Here is a 22,722-nt window from a genome sequence, read left to right on the forward strand (position 1 = left end):
AACTTAACAAATGTGCTTCCTTAGATTAGGTATTAGCTAGTAGTATTTACTTTGTAAAGGCCATTAGTGGATTCTTAATACAGGCTTAAGGATCCTGTGGCATCACTTACAAACTGCAAGTCCTAGGAAGAAGCAGCACAACTATGTGGTATTTTCAACATGCGTGTGGTTTCCTAACCACAGTATCGGACAGCAAATGCCAACAGCCCCCGCGATGAAGCAGAGCATGCTACCCACCTCATCAGATGCAGTCAGCACTGCAGTCCTGCTGTATGGTGCTGCTCTTCCTTGCAGCAGCGTGCTTTATATGGAAAGCACACTAATTTGACAGCTATTGTAAACACCCTCCAGTCACAGTAAAACAGCCATTTTCAGTTACGCAGAGAAAGAGCTTGCGTTTATTATGGTGGTGACTCTACTCTGTGTAAAAGTGAAGTTATTGACACCTGATGGACTCATTCATTGCTAGATCTGTACCCTTCATTTAAAGCCAACAATGCTCTTCAGGTTGGAATTTTCCAAATATAGCTTTGACAACCCAGTTCTGAGAGCCCAGGGGAAGAGACATGACTACTTTGCTAATTGATGCTCATACACCAGAGAGAATCGGCACTGTCTACAGCAGAGTTTTCCCTTAAAGTGGATTAGGTCAGTTGGATGGCAATTGCACTAAGTCAAACAGTAACTCTCATAACCAGACCCTCTTTCCCTAAATTATTACACATCCACAACAGTATTACTACAGTGGGAAAACTATGTACTCAAATGTTTGGGGAGACCAGCACTGAAACAGCATGCGTGACTTTAATTTCAGCTGCCCGTATATGTGTCTTGCATAGTTTCAAACCACTTGGAACTTGTCGGTAATCTAGTTTGGCCTCTTGCATAATCCAAGACATACATTTCCCTCTGGTAGGGGACTGAACATACTGTGCTCAAGAACTTGTATTTTTAATAACAGCACAGCTAGTACTTGGCTAATACATACATTTCAGAAAGGCATCCAGTCTTCTTCTGATGGCCTCGAGGAGATGCAGAATTTACCACTTGTTACATTATATCCTCAGTTGCATAAACCCAGTCTTAAGTTCTCCATGGAGACACTGTCTCATTCAGTATGCAGGACAAAATCACTTAGCTAGCAGCCATTCAATATTTAATTTTTGCCCTTTTTATTTGATGCATAGCCCTAAAAGCCTTGTTTACTGCACATTATTCCCGCTCTGTTCTGAAGGCAGAATGATTAATTTCTTTACAGGCTTTTCTATAGTGCTCATCAGATGCTTCTAATTTGTTATGTGCAATTTCCTAGCTTTTGGGAAAGCATACAACGGAATGCCATTATGTAGCATCCTATAACTACTGCCGTGATTCATATGAGCAGGGATAGACTAGACCTTTGCTATCTTGGCTAACAGGTGTAAACCACAGGCTGCCAGCACGGCCAAGCTAAAGAAGATGAGGCACATGCTTAAGCAAGTGATTTTCACTGATATTTGCTGGCACCAGGATGGGAAGATTCACAATTTTAAGGGGACCGAGGCTATGGAGTGGAAGTACTCTTACAGGTTCACGCTTCTTTGTCTCTTGTAAGACTGACCCCTTTAATTCATCCTTTCCAACATGCCCATCCCTCAACCCATGTGTCTTGGCCTGGTTCCTTAATCCAGTCTCATTCTTCTTACCTATCCAGTCTTACCCAGTGTTACCTATCTTATCTTATTTTCTATCTATCCTTATTTCTCTCACTTTGTTATTGAGTTTATCTTTCCTCTTCCCTACTTGCTTTATGGACTGAGTCTCTGCTCCCAAATTCCCCATCTCACTGCCTTTTTCACCTCTCCTAAATTTTACTTCCATCCCTTGACTAAGAGATGATGGAGCTTACTGGGGTTTGAGGGGAATGAGCATTCACAAACTCCTTAGAGGTTTCAGAAATACATATCTACTAAGCATGTATAAAATGTGGTTTTTAAAGGTTATAACTTGGATAACCTAGGAAGGATTTTCTTAGGGATGGTAAAAAGCACGTTAATATGTTACAAAGACTGCCCATTCCTGACAAAACCTGGAGACAATAAAGCACAGTAAAAAAGATGTCACAGAATCCTTTAAGGTCTCTTCTTTAGCCTCATTTTCAGAAAGAGTTAAGCCATGTTGGGTGACATTTTCCAGAGTAAACTGGGCCAGAGCAGATGTGCATCTCAGAAATTTCTATTCCAAATCACTATAGTTTCAGAAAATTGCAAGCAACTGAAATGGGAAGACACAGTATGTGGTTCTGCCCATAAAATAAGACAAAAATGAAAGCTGTTAGCATCATGTCGGCATCTAACTTGATGGCTGTTCTGATATCAGTGACTTGTCTGAAATCATGACACTAACTGAGCAAAGAACGTCATTCTATCTTGCCAGGTTTTTACCAACTGATTTTGTAAAGGTTGGATCACGGCAACAAAATAATGTTATTGCCTCATTAAAGCCTGATACGCGCATAGCTGTTTTGTAACCTTCTCCTGACTTATGCACCAGCTATTCATTTGCTGGTTTTGCACTGAACATTCATTATTACCGAATATCTCATCCCTTGCCTGTAGGTTCTACTATTTTCTCTCAATTATAGCTTGACTTTACGTTTGTCCTCTTGTGCACTGATACCCCTTCAGTTTTGGAGTTGCCTGCAAACCTCACCAGGACCAAATTTATGCCAGGAAATACAAATCTGCTAACAAAGACACAAAGCGGTCACATGGATATAGAATTCCTGTAAAAATTAAATTAGTCAAGAAAGACTTTTAAAATCCCAGAGAGACCTAGTAAGGGCTACAGTTAACAAGACACATCATTGATGAAATATGATTAACTGTTCTGATTTCATAAGAGAAGTGGGTTTTGGCCTTCCACAAAGCTCCCTCTATTATTATTATTAAGCTCTAGGCCCTATGTCTGTAAATAAGTTTGGTTTTGGGATGGTGCAACGGAAAAAATACTTGCGGGATAGGAGTGTTACCAAAAAACCCCACATACGTGGAGTCACTGCCCCTACACAAGGTCGGAGCTAAGCCACAACTTAAGACAATAACAGATTAATTGTATTGTAAACTCATAGTTTATCTTTATTTGAGTAGACACAAGACTCCAACCCAAGGTTTACAAACCCCATATATATCTATATTCTATAGTTATTTAGTTTAGATCTTTCAAACATCAGTGTACTGCTTATTTAAAATGCATAACAGTTAGTAGGAAAAGCAGCAAAGACAAAGCAGTGAATTGAGTTCCAAAACTATCATCCTTTGTCAATTAAAATATTTACTTTTGACACAAGTCCTAATTAGTTAAAAACATTCAATCCAGTCTTAAAATAGAGGTTCAAGCTACCCAATTTATTCTTGGAACAGTCACTTGCTCTCAGGATTAGGAAGACAACGGCATCCAGAGCAAGCATGAGCCCTCTCCCCTCTTATTACAGTTAATCAGGAACATAAATACTATAATGGAGCTGAGCCCCTGCAAACTCACCAGGCTGTGCATAATTTCCACTCCAGCTGGATTCACTGTGAGCGCTTCATCATACAATTGCCTAGCCTCCTCCAAATTGCCTTTCATCTCTTCGAGCCTCCCACGCATGTACAGTACAGCATGAGATGTGGGGAAAAGACTAGCTGCCTCCTGGATACAAAAGCCTGCTTCTTTGAGATGCTGTTGTTCCATGAAGAGTTCAGCTAAAAAAAAAAACCACAAACAAAAAATGTAACACACCAAAAACCACCCTACCATTAGCTGAAATAAGTCAGAGACCTTTCTTCACATTAATTACATATCATCTCCCTTAAGCATATTAAAACATGAGGCCATGATCCTGCACAGTGCTGCTACTATGGTTAGTGCTTACTATCACAAGTGGATTCACTGAATGGATGTTTTTTTAATGCTAAGGGCTCTATAGAGATGTTCATGGACATCTTTAGGTGTTGTCCTGACAGAGGATGGCCTTAAGGATTCCTTAATCAGGAATGTAAACAGTGCTGAACTGAGCCCTAAGGAAGCAGGGCTGGTAGCCACTTGGAGCCATCATACGTATTTCCAAATAATCTGGGGGAAAAAAAGAACAGAATAAGCCAACACTGCCTATTGAGAACTTTAAACATGTCAGAGTAATAGGATACATCTGACTGAGCTGGACATTAGATAACTTATTTAAGAGTATTTCCACATTTTAAATTATGATTAGAAGCATTTCTCTCTGCTTATTTGTCTAGTTTATGAGATAGCGGTCTCAACTTCTCAGAGACTATTAAAATCAAAAGGCTTTTATCATAGAGACTTACTTATATTGTGTATCCACACATTTACTTCCTCATACATACTCTACAGAAAAACGAGAGCTCTTGGAAAAGACTGCTCAGTCATTTACTTCCTTCAACCATCAGCAACTACCTTAGTGGTTTTCTTAGAAACAAAAATGTAACAGGCATACTAATGTGCTTGACTGTCAGTTAATTGTTAAATAAGTTCTCATGTTAAACAAATTTCATAACATAACTCACGGTTAAACTAACATTTCTCAGGATTTGGACTAGATCATCGTTGGACTAGATGATCATTGTGTTGGACCAGATGAGGGTTGTATTTCCAACTGAAATAGTCTATTCTAATTCTAGATTTATTATGCATTAAATCCTTGCAAAAGGCTTCAAAAGTGATACTCAGTTTTCACTGCCACACGTAACTGAAAAGGGAAACTGTGTTTTTAGATATATATCTGTACGTATGCATGTATGTATATAAAATAATTCTCTCTCTTCATACAGCAGCCATTGCTCTTTGGCCCATAACCTGTTTGTGTTCTACACATTATCACTGCAAAAGCTCAAAGCCTTTTTCTTTTTTTTTTTTTTTTAACTGATGTGGTAATGCACTAAGCATTGACAGTTCAAGAGTCCAATTCAAAATGACTAATTCAGTCTCCAGATTTAGATAAATAATTCTGAAATTAGACACAACCTTAAATGCCCTGACTTCTAAAGGTAGTGAATATTCTCAGAAAGTCTCTGTGAGGGGGGAAATTAGCCTGAAAATTCCTCTTAAATAGCTTTGAAACTCTGCCAGTTTCAAAACGCCAGGAGACCTAGATGACTGTGGGGACTTGGCATGCTGACATGGAGCTTGTTGGGTAGAGGTGAGCAGGAGAGCATCCCAAAGGCAGTCCTGCCTGACCATGGAAAGGCTTCTCCTTGCCCTATCTGACATGAGACTGGGACCACAAATAGCATGTCTATGGGCACACTGAAAACAATCATGTACTGAAATGACAGCATGGCCGAACACCATTCCACTTCTGAAGTGGTCCTTCTAGAAGAAGGGTGAGACATTGCTGAGAAAATGCTCGAATGTTTCTTAGCCATCCCTAGGATGTGCTACAGATAAATGTCATTCTCCAAGGCTGTCAACATGAGCAAAACATTAGTTCCTTGGTAAGAGCTATGCTTTTTAAGAGTGACTCATATACATTTCTCTCTGGTTAATCATTATAAAATCTCAGCATGCATCCCTTCCCTTGGCTCCAAGAGGCTGCAGCTATCTATAGTAAGAGAAAGCAAGGCCATGTACCTTGTCAAGCTGAGTATGTGTGCAGCCTTATTCAAAAGTTTGTGGGAGGACAGTATTTTACTTGCACTTCCTAAGGAACAGAGCATTTTCCTGCCAAGTGCTGCATAGCAGCTGAGGCCGTGCATGTGGCAATAATGAGGATGGGGATGTGCAAAGTGACAATTCACAGCCTGAAGATAAACACTTCATTTGCAAAGTTAGCACAAACTTAGTGGCACAAAAGAAGGGGTGAAATCCCAGCACCGTTTGAAGTCAGCATAAGTTCTGGATACTGCCATATTAAAAGCTCTATTAGCAACTAACAGCATAATGTGACTTGTTTCATTTCAGAAAAGAATCGGGAGCAAGGGGGTTTAGATGTGAAATCACGCACACCCAGTGTTTCAATGCATACAAAATGGAGAGTACTTATTCTTTCTTTCAATGGTGCCTGTAAATCTTCTTCAGTAATAACAATTATTTAGAGGAAGTGCAGCAACACAGAATCTAAATAAGATCTACAAATTGTATTTTATGGTATGGTAATGTAGCATATTAAAGTTCAGTCCATTTCTTTGCAGGCTCAATAGTCAATAAAAATGATTTAATGGTGTGGGAGGCCTAATTTGCATAAAAAAAATGAGGTGCCTTTGGGTTACAAAAAGAAAGGAGTGCACCCACCCAGCTAAAAATAGACATTAAGGGAAATCGTTTAGGCCTGCTTTAAAATGTGTTTTCTGTAAACTCATTTTTCACTTCTATTACATACTCATTTTATTTACAGATTAACAAGATACACTTATGCAACATGGAATAAAAACACAGCTAGAGGCAGAAATCAAAACCAAAAACCAAGGACTCATTAAATTTATCATGGTAATACTCCTGCCTCCTCAACGGTACTGAAAGTACTAAAACACCTGCCTTTGCGTTACCTGGGTTAGCAGCTTCCTGTCCACTGGATTATTCACTGTATCTCCTTATATCACCTAATCATGGTGTAGACAAACATCTAACCAAATTAGCAGCCCTCACGAGGAAGTTTTGTTATAGAGATGTGGCACCCAATTCCACTCTAAAGCAGAGGGTATCTCCTCAGGCTGACACACGTACAGAAGATCTGTAATTCTTACCCTGTGAAAGGTTCAATGCTTCAGGGAAACCATTTATGAACCTCCAATTGTTGGACTACATCATTCTTGGTACTGACAGTCTTCACAGCTTTGAATCTAAAGGCCATTGCAAGCTTCCTTGCTCTCTCTCACTTAACACTATCTTCATAAAAACTTAAACAAGTTCAAAACAGAATGTAAATTAAGTACCACCAAAGGCTCTCTGAATGCTACTGAGCAAAGAGAGATGATCATCCTGGATGTACCACCTCCTCTATTAGCCTCTCTGAAGTAATGCTGGAAATTCTGAGTGTGAATGATTATTAGGGAATATTTCAGCATTTTTACCTATAGGTATGGGCTGAGACAGGGCACTGCATGGATGGGCAAAGACAGGATGAATCGTGCACTGTCTCCTTTCATTCACTAATTGAAGCTTGAGCCTGCACCCACTGAGACCATGAGCAGCTATCCAGCTGACTCCAAGGTCCAGCCTAGAATGATTCATTTCTTTCTCATATCCACCTTATGCTTCCCATCTGTGCTCTCTTGCAGTACTGTCCAGCCTGCTCTGCTCTTCTTCCAAACAACTGTTGTCTCCTCTTGTGGCTATGGCCTCCTTTGTCTTGACTTGCAACTAGACTTCCACTGATAAATCAGTCTTAATGCTGGGTCCAGTCCCGGAGAGCAGCACGCACCTCCACTCAGATTATCATTAGCTCCTAATATGAGCTCCTAGTTCTTCCAGCTGTTTCTGCGAGCATCTAGGTTAACCTACAGTGAAGGTCCTTAATCAAGTGAGAATTGCCAGAAGCTTATCATCTACTGACTCTCCAAAGACCAGTAACAAACACACAGACTGAGAGCACTTCCCAGAACACTGACAAAGCTGAGTCTCCTGCAGTCAAGCTCCTTTTTTCATCTCCAAGATAAACTATTTGACAGAGCTCTGTTAGGGAGTCCATCAGAGGAGTAACAACAGTGTAATCTAGTCATGTCTGCATCACAGTGCTAGTCTGAGGAACAGAGTTGCCTGCCATCACCTTGAACATTGACTCTATTTCCCATTTCCTAAGTGTTTCAAAGCAGTGTCAAGAGTGATTGTGCCTGTCACCACAGAAGCAGCAACAACTGTAATTCTAGCCAAAAAAAAAATCAAACTTATTTGAAATGTATTTCTGCGATGTGAATAACCCAAGAGTTAAAATTTCAGTCCTTGTGAATCACGTTCAGTGTTATCCAAGACACAGCGCTTAACTCCCACAAGCAGACTGCTCCACATCACTTGGTCATGTGTGCCCGCCAGATCTAAAGCACTCATCTACTCTCGTCCACCCTAGCGACACAGCCAGCGCAATGCAGCCAGATGACCAGCAGGATGGTACAGTGGGGAGCAGCCCTTCACACTTTAAGAAGGTGAGAGCACCTGTGAGGATGTGTAGGGAGGTGATTTCTGTTCCACATCATCTGCCTTCAGGAGCTATTAATGCTTGTTACTGCAGCAGCCCTTAGCCAGCTGGAAAGACCCACTCCTCTGAGACAGCTCTGCCTGCAGCAGTGAATACAGAGCTATTACTGTGACAAAGGGTTCCCCCGCTGCCTTTCCTTTCTGGCAGGTGATGTTTAGTCATTGTTCCATATTACAACACCACCCTGCACGCAGTAGCTTGACAACTCACGGGCAGATTAGATGGAAGATTCCTCAAGCCGTATCCTGACTGCAATAATTTCATTCGATGCAAATCTTTGATACAGAAATGAAGGAGGACAGAAACTGCCATGTGTTCCTATCCACCTGAGCTCAGCTGCTTGCTCTTTTGAATGAGGCAACAGATTTACATCCTCAAAGGCTGTCTTTGCATGCAAACTGGTATTTAACTGGAGTCCAGAGACCCGCTTTAAATTTCCAAGCTTTGGGTCTCACGGGGGGCTGAAATGGCCACTAAGGTTATTTGCAAATGCAGCATTAGAATGAAAATTTCTGGAAGCAACACAGAACTACCACAAGCTACCTTCTGTACTAAATGGCGCAGTCAAAACACTACTTGAAATAATACAAGAAAGCTGGTTCCTTTATGTGAAGTGGGCCCTGCTCACTGGTGAGGAAACACCTCTTTCACAGCTGGGAGAACCATCTTCTAGGCAAGAAGGCCACCACTGATAAGGGTGACAGAAAAATGCTTCTGTTGGAAGGGCACCTTTTGGGTTTTCTTGTATCTCTCTCAAAACACGTATTACTGGCTATAGTCAAAGAAAGGACTTCTAAGTCTTCATATGCCAGCCCAGCGAAGTATAAATTCCTATTTTCTGTCTCTGGTATGAATAAATGTCCTGCTTCCTTCTTCCTAACTGTGTACACTTAATCACTTGCCTAAAAGTTACTGAGCAGCTGAGGAACGTTAGTATTTGGTACCCTCTGTCGTTCTCTGGGTACCACTGGTAGTGCAACAGGTTTCTCTCCACCTCTTGGCAATGGATCTACAGACTGCTTAACAGAGCATTGCTAGCTGCTGCGTGTATCCTTCACAAGTGAGTGTTCACACACATGTGCATGTTTTCACGCCCCAGATTTTGAGAAATGGCATGTGCTCTTTGAAGATGGCCCATACCAACGGATTATCAGTCCACAAAGTTTCACGTCCTACTCTAGCAATGAGAAATATCCAGAAGCCTCAGGAATGGGGGAAGCAATCCAAAATGCGTAGAACTGATATAAGGCCAAGACTCCTTTTGACTTTTTAAATTCATTGTTGATAGAAAATAAAATAAACCAAGCTGGAGAGTGTAGATCAAAACCTGGTATCCCTCTGAGGACATTCAGATGAATAGAAATGGGAGTCCGGTGATCCTTAGCCTACACCAGAAAAGCCTAGGACAGAGCTCGCTAAACCAGGAGGCTTAGTAGAACCACTGCTGACTTCTTAACTTCATGAGTAACATTTCAAAGGGGACCAAACCAGCTCACTTTACCATTTCTGTCTCCAATGTGAAGTGTTCCTAATCCCTCCTAGTAAGTAAACACTGCAGCGCAGCCATCTTTGCAGTACACCTTTATTCTCCTCAGTAATAGCTGTGCAATAAAGGACTCCCTCCTGCTCCCCCTCGCCAGGCTCCAGCTTTTCACGCTGCTTTGTGTTACTGTAAAGAGCCACAAAAATCAGCACCACTCAAAAACTCAAGCAGTGAATGGGGAAGTTCTAAATTTGAAATTCTAAAATTTGAAAGCACAGGGCGTTTTTTAAACAAAAAATAAAGAAAAATATTAGAATTGCTTCCACAACCAGTGCTGCATCATGGGACAATATCTGATCCCAGCTATTCTGGCAATGTCAGTAAAGATGTCTCCCAAACCTGATAAACACTTTTAATATTAGAGCTAGTAACTTGAGGGGGCTTAGGATCGCTAAAAGCTTCAAGAAGGAAGAGCATTTAAATACGCATGCGCAAGCCGTGCAAACACAAGCTGTGCTGGGTGAGCCGAGGGGCAGCAGGGGAGGGCCCGGCCATGCCCTTGGCTGCTGCCGGGGCGCCCGCTGTGCGGCTGTGCGGCTGCAGGCCAGCCGGGCTTGAAGATTCCAGCCCACTGGCCCCGATGACACGTTCTCGTGGAACAAAGCCCATCTCCTCTAACACAGCTTTTTCCCAGGAATTGGCCCGTATGGAATAAAATAAATAAATTGCAAGCGTTTTGTGAAGGGAAGAAAAAAAGTTCCTGCTGTATGTAACTCGGGGGAGCAGATGTTTTTCCATTAGCTCACTGTTCTCTGCTACACTGGCTCTCTTTAAATTTCTTGCTCGTGGCATATTCATTATAATATTTTTTTCCTAGGGTAAACTTTAGCACGTTACTGAGACAGCAGGTAGCCCACTCCAGCCCCACTGTGAGTATATGGAGTAGTTATCCTAGCCATTTTTCTTTAAATGCTCCTTTAAATTAGCCTTAGGTCTACCTGGTGAGGTTCGCAGACTGTGCTTAGCAGGCATTTAGCCAATCTTAGATCAAATTACCAGACCTACTTTGCTGTGAGTGGCCATATTTGGTAAAGTATTGGGTTAGTCAAGAAGCTAAATTGTCAGATATAAAGTACCAGTAAAGACAAACAAAGTGGACATTGTAGTTAAAAGTAAAGCTTAAAATAATATAGCAACGGGAGCTGGAATATTAGAACTCTTATTAAAACTGGCTTGCAGCATTCTAAAATGCTCTGTAGAAATAGAGCATACAGTTATTGCTGCCTGAAAATATAACCACACATACTTCAGATAAGAAATCACTCCAGTTACCCAAAGAACTTAAAACTATTAAAACTATTTCTTTTCAGTACTGACACACTTTGCGCTCTGGGTCAAAAGTGATCTTATAAAAATGTCGAATGAAGGTAAATTTTGGTCATAAATTTGAACCATTTCAAGTACGTCTTCCTTAGCCAAACAGCATGATTGTATTTTCTAAACAGAAAGGAGGAGTACTGGCAGGATTTTAAAAAGGAAATAAGGAGTAGAAATAGTTCTTAGGTCAGACATTTCTCTTGGTAACACAAGCAGTATTATCACCAGTAATCTCTAGGATTCCCCTTGCAGCTCTTCCTGCAACAAGAGGTGGAAGGAGTTAACAAGCTTTACCAATGCTGTGGTAGTTCCTTCGCTCCTCTCAAAGTTGAATTCAAGCTCTCAGTCATGAAAAGTAGAACAAAGAGGAAAAACGGGCATATGGATGGCACAAAGACCACCTTCTCCTGGAGCTGCACCACAGCAGCATGCGCACTGCAGCATGCTGAGTACTCAGTTCCTGAGTACTCCTTGAAATGATCTGTTTCTCAGACTTGGGGCCAAGAATAATGCTTAGGCTTATTAATGTTAAAGCCTAATGAGACAACTCTCTCCTTTTAAGAAGCCATTACATTTCAAGAGGACTGGAAGGTTATTGTTAAAAGGGACCAGACAAGCTCTGTTAATCACAGTCTTTGCTGCAGAAGACTTGAAAACAGTATGCCTATTGGTATTCCCGTAAGCATGCCTGCTGCAGGGAGTGGACCTCTCTAGTCTTCGGGGACAGCAGACCTTGTACTCTTCCAAAGCTAATTGTGACTACCTGCAGGGAAAACAGGAAGATATGGAAGCCCACTGAAGAAATGTGCTAAGTTCCCTGCTGCAGATCCCAGCTGGTCCTACAAGAGATCGCTGGACGTAAGATTAACAGTGAGAATTCACAGTTTTATTTGGATGTGTGAAAGAGAAGAAGAGGACTCTTTCTAGAGACCACAGATCCATCAAGTAGCTCTTTGGTTGCTTACACTTTACAAAAAATTAGCTTGCCCCCAAATTTCACTAGGCACTGCTGCAGGGAAAGCCAACGTGCGGCATCCATTATAGTGCAGCATATCTGGACTTAGCAGCTGCACTTCCAAAGCTGCTGCTTTATTATCTTCCCTACATAACTGTGCTGGTCATAAACCCAGAAAAGTTACAGATAAAACACTAAGTCTATGCCCTCTTATGTGTGAGATAAGTATCTTTATCACAGGACACAAAAGCTTAACTACTTTCACAGGGTTCACAGCCTCGCTCACCTTCAGCCACTGTTAAAAGAATGCACATGTTCTCATGCACTGATTGTGAGACCCATTAGGAGCACAAGAAGGGCTCTCCAGCTCCGAGGGACTGAGGCTGCTTCTGCACAAGGCAGGAACTCCTATTGCAGCTGCAGGTGGAGGGTGATATAGTAACAATTCCCCCGCATAAGCACCATCTGATAGCTACCATCCACTAACGGTCCCCTTGCAAGCTTATGTGCTGGCTTTGTGGCCTGGCCTGGCTGCTGGAGGGCTGTAAGAACAGCCTCATACAGCTGTGGGATAGCTGGTTTTGTATGCCTCTACAATCTAAGTGCAGAAAGCTCTAACTGGATGAGTCGGTTGGTACTATTAGTTTTCATGCCTTGGGATATGAAGAGGCACGGGAACTGTAATGGCTCTAATGGAACCCAGACACAATTGCAGCCTGGCGCTCTAAATCCATACCCACACACAGAGACGTGGCCAACTGCGCCCTGTTAGTGTCTGAAAAGGAGAGACACTTTGTTATAAATTTACTGTAGTATGAGGTTAGGAAATTGTAATAATTTTATCTAAAGATTTATGATTCACGCTAAAAAGGTCAAAGTGTTAATGACAACAAAACCAACAATACACGAGTCATTTCCCAAAGGCAGATTAACATTTTTTCCCTTTAGAGATAGGACACTGAAGTATGAAAAGTTAGGCAACTTGCCTAAGGTCACAAGATGAGTCATTGACTGAAAAAGGACAAGTCTATGCTAAACCTGATAGAAATCTACAGCATACTGGTGCGGCTCTATCATGAATATGAAGGGACTCTGGATGCAGACATCAAAATGTTACGCTAATCGCCTGTTGCTTTCCACAGCTGTTAATTTTGGGGTGAGCTGTAACACAAAAGCATGTGACTACCTCAGCTGTTTTTAACCACGCATTTCTGTTTAATTCGTTGTTTATGAAATATCTCTATTTTGGAAGTTACTAGCTTCTTACGAGCATACCTATTCCTCCTTTCCCCTCCTTCCAGATGGGACAGATCCTAGCACAGAGGGTCACTGATACCCTTTTGGACTATTCCAATCAGTAAGAGCATGTAAGATCTGACCCACTTCAAAGAAGTCCTCTAATTATTCAGGTGCTGTGCACTTCTCTGCAGAGAGGAAAGACTACCTCAAAATACCTACATCTCTCCTCATCCCTCAGGATACCAGAACGCAGCGACTTCCACACTACTGCAAGAAGAGAACGGGCAGTACCTCACCAAGAGCTCATTAAGCTGCATCCACAACAATAACTGACTTCAGTAACAAAATTACAAAGCAGTCACAGTATGTATTTTCAGAATATCAATCCTGATTCAAGTCCAGTTAAAAGTAAGCATGAAACCAAACAAAGATTTAAAAACTGACAGAATAGGACAGAAAAGTTACAGCTTATGAAAAGAAATTCTATCTAAAAGAATTAATTAACACCTTTGAGAAAGGCACTCAATTTACACTGAAAAGTAATCATAGCAATTCACAGCTAGGTCACAGCAAGCACTAGGTCTTTATTGCTTTTGTCTTTTCACTCAGCAGCAAAAACATAAACTGCCTAGAGCTACCTGCAGGATGATGGACAACAGACACCTGGCTTCTCATCACAATAAACTCTGGGTTTTTTTGCTCCCCACCAGCCTCCCCTGCAGCCTTAAATCAGGAGCATAAACTGAATAAAGCAAAACCTTGGTAGTGATTTTGAAGCCCACAGCACATCACTGAAATTTACATACGCACAAGCCATTAAGTGAACGCACATGATTAACTTAAAGGATGATGCATTCCATAAGGAACTTCTTTTGTTCTTTAACAGTTAGTCAAATTGTAACAAAAAGAACGTCACATATTTTGTACCAGAACTGAAGTCTAATTGGTAGGAAATGGTCCACAAAAACAGCTATAAAAATCTTTGCTGAGAAGTAGGGTGAGACTGCCAGGTTTTATGTGAGAATTGTCAATTGTACAGATTAGCTAAATGAGAATTTGAAAGGTTCTCCTGCATACAGAATAGCAAATTATCAGCAAGGTTCCAGTGGGCTCTGCTTTTTTTTTCGTTGCAAATGGTAGGAGAGACATCTAAGAAGCAATCACAGCACTCAAATGTAATTTCAGGCGCACAACTGTGGGCCCAGTTGTGGAAGAAAAGCTGTATCTCTTAAGAGCAGAACTGCAGGGTCAGAACTCTTTCTATCAGTCCTGAAATGCTGGAATGCAAATGGTAGAATGTGCTGTGCAACTCTGTTCCTCACCAAGTGTCCTACATAAAACTCTTTCATGAGTTTGGAGATTGCCTCCGGGTAGAGTTCCTTCTCACTATTCTCTTTTCCCTTTATGCTGTAGCATCTCTGCACAAGTGCCTCAAAATGACATGCAACCTACAAGTCCTTGGTAGATTCAAACAGTCAAGGATAAAATGAGTGGAGGACTTCCTGTTTTTAATAATTTTCACTTACACCTCAGCAAAGATTGGAATGTTCCCAGTCTGAATAACTTTTAATATATGGTTTGCCCAGTCTTATTACAGGGAAGCACATAGGAAAAGGAGCATGAAAATAGTTGTCCCTACCAACTACCATTTGTTAATGAAGAACTACCTACCCTCTTCTTTTAAAAGCATATTTTAGTGATGACTGAAGTTTTGTGTGTGTTATGGAAAAATGGAGGTGAGCTGAAAAATTGCACTACTCCAGTATTTTTTTTGTTATATTGAATCAAATAAGCGGAATTTCAAAAACCAGCTGGGATAGATAGGCAGCTTTTCTGCTGGAATAAGGTGACTTTCAACTACTGATTTCAACTACTCCCTTAATACTTATGTCATCTCATTCACCACTGGAGGGAAAATGGAACTCTGGGTGGTCCAGGACTTACCAGCTTGTAGCCAAATCTGTTCAAGAGCTGTCCACAGCTGCATAGGTCCTTGCTTCATTGCGCTGCTCTGCATAGTTATTTCAGACATGGCCTGTTCCAGTCGTGATGCAGCAAGGGAAGAGGCTCGCTGTGATCCTATGGGCCAAACAAACAAGAACAGTAATGCATTTTATAATTCTTTGGGATATTTCTTTGACTCATTAAGGCAGCAGGTCTGATTATTCACTCACTGCACCAGTTTTATGCAATAAGAACTCCACTGAATTCTGGCGTGACCAACTGGAGGACCATGTTTTATAAAAGGTTAATTTACTGAAAAAAACCACTAAATTACCCAAGGGCTGCAGCTCAAACAAGCGAATTAAGGGACAGACAGTAATTTTATAGAGGTCTGCTTAGCATTCATCAAGGAAGCAACTGTATTTTGCTCATTTGGAAAGCAGAACTCTACCATCAAATATTTCCCACAAATACTTATTAGTAACCCGTTTTATAAGCACACTGTCACCATATAATTGCAAAATATGGCCTACTAATGTAAAATCTTAGTACAGCATTACAGACTAGCTTGGCACTGTTCACACAGCATACACATTTCAAGTGACATCAATATTGTTCTACTGGTTTAGAGGCAGCGTGGTTTTTCATTTAACCTTGGGGAGCAGAGAGCTCAGTGCTTTGACTATATTAACCTTTAGCATGCGCTGTAACATTTACGCAAGAATAAAGTATTTGGCACCCACATCTCTGGGACAAAACATCACATCAAAAGCTACTCCCAGGAAGAATGTATGGGCAGAGAGCACATTCTCCAGTACAGCAAGTAGGATTATACTGGTGAGCCGACCTCTCAGAGGGGTACCAAGAGGACAGTAACAAAATAAGAAGCTACAAAACGGGATTTCAGAGTTGGCTTTGTAAAGCTTTGGGAAATAAATATTTTCATATACATAGGTTTAATGTGACTTTAAGGTCGATAAGCTCTTTCTCTGGAGAGCTGCTGTGACTGAAGCACTTGCGCTGATTAGCATTACTCTGCAATTACAGGCTGACCTTGTAGACCACAAGATCCCAGAGTTAAAACCCCACTTTCTCTCACCGCAGCCACCCTGAGGGAGCAGCAGAGCCTAGGAACAGGTACTCGGAGAAGCTGGGATGGCTCTGGGCAAGGGAAGGGACAGAAGGGCATAAAACCTGTCATGGGGCATATGCATTAAGTGGTCTCTGAGACAGACAGCATGCTTTTCCAGCTGGGGCGTGCTGAAGAGAGGATTGCCAAACCACACCTCCTCACCAGCAGACCATCAGCTAGGGCTGGGGTGCTGGCAGGCAGAGCAGCGAGGTCTCTTGGCCAGTGGTCCTCAGCATTCAGAATGCTGAGCTGGGACCCAGCCTTCTGCCAGGCGCGAGGGGAGGCACATTTCTGCTTCACGCTCCTTTGACACCTGTGTGGCACAGGGCAGGATACGGCCCGCAGCTTTGACCTAACCCGAGGCAGCGCTGCCTGCCTCTGAGAGTGTCATGGCTAGGGAAAGGCTGCAAGTGCAACTCGAAGCCTAAAACTGCTATGGGAAATATTTGTCCCATTATCTCACCGCTAACTAATGTCATTCATTTTAAGCAGGAGAACTTCAAAACAGCCCTGCAGTGCAGGCGCCTCCTACGGCTCCCTTGGAAAATGCAAATGTGCTCTTCCTAGATGCATTTCTTAAATTCCTACATGTTCTCAAAGACATTCCTGATCTAATGTTCCAAGAGATGACAGTGCAGTAATGTAGCAATTACAGCTTTAATGGTACAGTAAAAGCCATTCTGCTTTGCACTGAGAATTTATTATATTTAACAGTTTATTTAATGGATCCATCTTCAGCCTGTTTCACTGCATGGGATTCCTCCTCCTGCCCTGCCCACTCACACTCCTCTCCCCTCCATCCCTCCCTCCACCTGGGAGAAATTTCACCGAAACTCCCAGGAATTCAAGTCAGACAAGGGTAGTTTAACACAGGGAAAACTACCAGGCACTCCCCCCCAGCCATCCAAAACACCGACAGCTTCCTTGCAGTGCAGAGGCAACAAGAAAATGGCCACGTGAACAGCTAGTGATGTTATTAGGAGCACTTTGAAGTTAGGGCAGACCTCTTGCCTTCTAGATTGGCAAACTTGGAAAAAATTACATAGGCTTTGGGGATTTTGCAGTCAACCTAACCAAATTCTTATATTAGCACTCCTGATCATGTTAGTATGCTTTGAAAGCAACTTTCAGTATTACATTTCTCTGCCAAGACTGCCTCTGTGCCTCTTTCAGAGAGGCTTTCCGGAGCTGTGTTTCTTACAAGCACTCGTACCTAATGCTGGTCTGACTGCCTTAGGTGGGCAGATGGGCTGGTGTTTTATTCACATCCTCACAGAGCTCAGGGAAATCCTCTTTTCTTTGCAAGTCAATCCAAAGAGACTATGTCACTATAAGGCACCTTTGTGCATTTTGGAGAGGTTCACACGCTACTGTGAGGCTGAACAGCCACTTAGGATCTACCAAAGCATCCTTCCCTCACAAAGCAGGCTTTACAGGAATATTACTTATGAGCTAGTTGCACTCGAAGGAACACGAGTTAGCTGCTCCTCTCCTCCTTCTCTTCATTAGCCGGGTAGTTGCCAAGAGGGGAAAGACTGCGATTTGGGACTGATCTTGCCCAGTGCTGTGGGCTTCAATTGGCACAGCCATAAAAAGGGAACCCACGTCATTTAGCAATTTGCAGCGGAGGCTCTTTGCATTTAACAGCCTTTGGCATTCCAGTCCTTTGATGTTTATTTTCTTTTCCATTTCAGCCTACATAAGGAAGCAAACCACACTAGGCAAGAGACCAGTCAATCCCTTCCCATCCCTGCCCAGCCTCAGACACAGATACGTTCCCTGTTCTAAACACACACACGCCAGATAACAAGGCGCTCTCTATCCCAGCCCGTACCCACACATTTGCTACTGCTGCTCTTACCCATCTTTGCTGGACCGCTCACAGGAACGCTCCTTAAAGCTTGTCTGCCCAAATATACTCTGTAAGAGAAGGTCTTTGCCAGCCTGGCCCTTCTGGACTGAAAGGGGCTCAGCCACAGCTCTGAACCTCAGGCAAGCAATATGGTGACCCTGGGGGTGGGCTGAGGGCTACTGGAGCCAGAAAAGAGTATACCTCTAACACACAGCGTCTCCCGAGAGAGGGGGTAGGCATGTATCACACTGGTATCACTCTGACCTCAGGGTGGTGGTGGGAGCCGGAAAAACTTCAAGCAACATTAAAAAAAAGTCTCTGAATGCCTCATTATAAAATATCTCTTCCTAAAGAAATGTAGATCTTTATATGCTAAAAAACCCCACAAAACCTGTCTCACAGAACTTTAATGTCATGCCTCAAAATACATGCAAATGTTGGCATAAGAAGATATCACATCAATTTGTTATTTTTAGTGCAGTCTCTTTCTCTTTTTAACAGCTCCACTAGACAGAATATAAACTTCCCATTTTACAATAAAGCCCTCCACACATTTTGGAAAGAAATCATAAAAATAACAAAATTGATTTTGTCGTGATGAGCTGTGCATATAAGCCATACAAAACATATCTAGATAATTTTAAAGCACTATGCTAGGGTTGTTATAAGACCAAGAAGGACCAAGTTTAATATTTTGCATCTATGAAAAAACTGCTATCAAAATAGAAATGTACCTCAGTAGATTTACTAGGCTTATAAGACACACAGAATTCCCTAGCCTAAATCACTTCAGGCAAGAGCATTATAAGATAAGACTAGATCAGAAAAAGAATGAAACAGCAAGGAAGCTGACTGATATCGGTGAATTTAGTTAGGAACACTGCTTCAGTTAGGAGAAGATGAAGAAAATAAAGAGGATTTAATCTTCCTGGCAGCAAACCTAAAATTCTGGCAGAGCAAATAATCTCATTGTGGTCTAACTGAGGGAGAGGCCAGTGTCAAACCCGGCCGCAGTAATCCCCCCTTCAGTGACGAGTCCAGAGATCACAGAGCGCCTGTGCATTACAGCGATACTGCCGCACGCTCCCAGGGGATTTCACAATGGAAACCAGAGCCTGTTCCAGAACGATGCAAAAAAATTGGACCTCCTCCCTCCTTCAAAGCAGCCAGCCACAGCCGCAGCTCTGGGGAGGCACAAGGGTGAGAGGGGCTAGAGCTGTACTCTCCAATCTCACCTCCTACTGTCTTCAAAGAGGCTCCCAACTGGGACAATAGACCCAGCTGCCTCCTTCCTGCAGATGGAGAACAGCAGCACCTAGAGCCTGCAGAGCAGCGAGCCGCAGACCCTTGCTGAAAACAGCCAGCGCCAGTCCTGCGCTAAGGTGGATGGTGTACTTCCAGTACCAGCCCCATCCTCACGTCCATTGTGGGTGCAACCACGTTAGCATGAAAACCTAGATTCTCAACCTGGAGGAGGAATACATTTCTTGGCTAAAACCAAACTGTATTCAGTGCAAATCACTTTATGTGCATGAAAAGCTGGTTTAAAGCTTGTACTTTACATTAACTTGCTCTTTCTGGCAGGCAGTACCATGGCATACAGCACTTTCTGCTGAACTACAGCTGCTCCATTGCACGCTGGCTGCTAAAACTGGGCTAGGAGGAGGCTGGAACAGGTACCCAAAGCCATGTGCTTTTTGAGGAAGGCACTACACAGAGACCAAACATGCCTGAGCTTTGCTGTGGCTCTGGAGGAGGTGCTGCAGGTCTGCAGCAGAGGAGAGAGCAGGACGCAGGAGTGAGGTCTTAGAAGGGTGGCACCCCAGTACATCAAAATATTACAGGCTCTGCTGCTGACAGTTTGGTCTCAAAATCTCAAACCATGCTGTGAAGTGGGTGTAGCCCAAACCTTGCCACACTCCTTTCTCCAGACAATTACAAAGCAAGACAAGAGATCTCCAGAAAAGCACGGGATCCACACCCAGAATGCCTTTTACATACCATTAAGCACTACCTAAAGCTGAAGAGGCAAGAATCAATCCAGGCTCAGCCCCACAGTCTAGGCACCACAAGCCACTCACTGTTTCAGCAGCAGAGCGGGAACTAGATGGGTAACAGAAGTACTGTGGCAAATAATATTTTTTGGTTTTTTATTGCTTTCCTAGTAATGCCTAGTGGCTGACGGGTTCTGCAAATTGCCTACAGTGTTTTCCAAGCCATTTTCGTATATTCACTGAAACTGAAAGTCCATTTTACTGTCCAGCATCAGGGATGATAGGGGATATTTCACAAATCGTCACAGTTATCAAAGTGATGACTATCCTAAATGATTCTGTATCACCAGGAAACTTTCATGTCATATCCACTCCCTTTTCCAGATAATTTTTAGTATGCCAAACAGCACATATTCATTTAGTATATCCTCTTCATCTACCTGTGCTGAATTGGGCCTGTTCTCTTTAATTAAAGACGAAGACTATAGAACACTGTCATATAAACAACGATAAAAAGGACCTATACAAAATAAGAGACTCATCTCAGCGAAGAGTAATAAAAGGGAAATGGAATAAACAGATTAAAAATTACATAAATATGTGTGCATAGAATCAGTAAGATTACAATGACATAAATATAGACCCTAAGGGTTATAACACTAGAAACAAAAAAGCAGACATGCTGAATAATGTTTTGATGTTTGAATGCTTGTATGCTCAAGACCTAACCTTGGAATGCTTTTTAACCATTGATGGGTGTAAATAGGGGTTAAACATACATAATTTAATACAAGTCATGTACTTAACATATAAGAACTTGTCCTCCATCTCTGCTGTATGTGCTGAGCATGTGACTTCACCTTTACCAATTCCAAATGTTCAAGATTAAGACCCAGACAAACCCTAATTCCCTAGCCCCAAAGCATGAGGCTTGTTTAAGCGTTAGGTTTTTTTGAAAATAAGCTTTTATATTCTTCTTGTCCAGTTTCTGAGTCTGTGAGGTTCTTTTTTTTTTTTTTTTTGCAAGTGTTCTCTACATACACAAGGGTAGAAAGTTGCTTCCCTAAAAAAACCCCCCAAATTAAAAGGCAAGTTTCTCACATAATCATCTGATTTTGAGAGTTAGGGTTTTAAAGGAAGCACCAACCATCACGAGACTTATGATAAAAATCACAACTCAGCAGCAGTCTCTGAAAGCCTCCTTTCCCCTTCCTGCCAAGATTAGCTTTGATGTCTCAGTTATTTCCATCTGACTATATCTGTTACTGTGAATGTGTGTTTACCGTATAATAAAACATCACAAGGTTTATGTACAAATCCCAAACCAAATCACCTTCTAATAGGAACTGACATTCTCACTCAGCTTTCCAAAACCACAATAATAGCTGGCTTGATCAGGATATCTAAAAAGGATTAAATTGGGGGGGGGGAGAAGGAAAAAAAAAAAGGACTGAATCATACAGTTCTTGCAGAAGTATAGTGAACTCCCATCTAATACCTTTCATGCTCATCTCAGAGATCTTTGTAAAAGAAAGCAGGAACCGGTATCTTTGTTTTATGCATGGGGAAGCCAAGGTCCAGACAAACCACAGAGGCAGAGGTGGCCCTGGAGACAGATCTGGACTCCAGACCACCAGCCCAGCAACACATGCGCAGCCCTCCCCGCCCCGTCCCGCTGAAGAAAATAAAACATTCCTCTTATATGAACTAGTATACACTTCTTGCATGCATTTTAGGATGGGAAAGCACAAATCCTGTTTCCTCACCAGAATCGGTATCATGAGCATCCGGGAGCGTGAGATGCAGTCCGTTATGCTTTTTGATCACCGGTGTTTCGGTCACACTACTTCCTTTCTCAGAGCCACTGTAAAGCAACAAAACCATGTTACCTGGCCACCTTTCAGTGGAGAGACAACATTCCCCTTGAAGCAGGCAATAGTCTCATCTAGCTGCTATTGGAACTGAAAACTCAAGCCTTCCAGTTGCAGGCAATCAGCTTCTTGAATGTGTTGACACGTGAACCATGCCAATGGACAGGAAGCTCAGAGACACAGTGCCCAGCAAGGGCTCCAGGGCACGTGCTGGTATCAGTTTATTTGGCTGTTGGGAGTCTTTGCAAGCTACTGGACAAGGAACATGTTGGCAACTAGAAGCCAGACCAGAGGAGGCCAACCAGCAGCTCCATGCCCAAGAACCACTACTATCCCTTGGGCTTGTCTGCAGAAGGATTTCTTCACAGGTCTGCTGTGCTAATCCTTTCGAAACAGACCAATTACCACCTTCCACCCAGGTGCTAATTTCTTTGTTTCAAAGGGATTCTTTTCTCCTCATCCACCTTTGTTCTGTTCAAACAGAGGAGGAAGATAAAAGCTACCACATAGCTCTGCTTTATAAATGGAAGACTATCTGGTCTGCTCTTCTATTAGACTTCTTTCCTCACAGGAGAGGTCTTCCAGAAGGAAACTCCAAAAAAAAAAGGGGGGGGGGGGGAAATCATGTGCCTAACAAAAGATTACTTAACACAGATCTCCTGAGCCTTCCTGTCACCACATAGTCTGCCAGTCTGCCATCCC

General features: G+C 42.4%; 1 protein-coding gene and 1 long non-coding RNA gene across 6 annotated transcripts in view; one reads left to right on the forward strand and one right to left on the reverse strand.

Moving 5' to 3' along the window:
- LOC142407126 (uncharacterized) overlaps positions 1-16,244 on the forward strand; it is a 44,233-nt gene extending 27,989 nt beyond the window's left edge. The window contains exon 3 of the long non-coding RNA XR_012774816.1: positions 16,219-16,244. This is a non-coding gene — a long non-coding RNA (uncharacterized LOC142407126). The remainder of the gene's footprint in view (positions 1-16,218) is intronic.
- The window catches only part of TTC7A (tetratricopeptide repeat domain 7A), a 178,180-nt gene that overhangs the window by 33,443 nt on the left and 122,015 nt on the right, over positions 1-22,722 (reverse strand). For all 5 annotated transcript variants that reach the window (XM_075496236.1, XM_075496235.1, XM_075496234.1 and 2 more), the window contains 3 exons: positions 21,916-22,013; positions 15,172-15,306; positions 3,523-3,725 (listed from right to left, as the gene is read on the reverse strand). In XM_075496236.1, the coding sequence (XP_075352351.1) occupies positions 3,523-3,725; positions 15,172-15,306; positions 21,916-22,013 (436 nt within the window). The remainder of the gene's footprint in view (positions 1-3,522; positions 3,726-15,171; positions 15,307-21,915; positions 22,014-22,722) is intronic.

This window comes from Mycteria americana, chromosome 3, assembly GCF_035582795.1.
Source record: "Mycteria americana isolate JAX WOST 10 ecotype Jacksonville Zoo and Gardens chromosome 3, USCA_MyAme_1.0, whole genome shotgun sequence".
NCBI lineage: Eukaryota > Metazoa > Chordata > Aves > Ciconiiformes > Ciconiidae > Mycteria > Mycteria americana.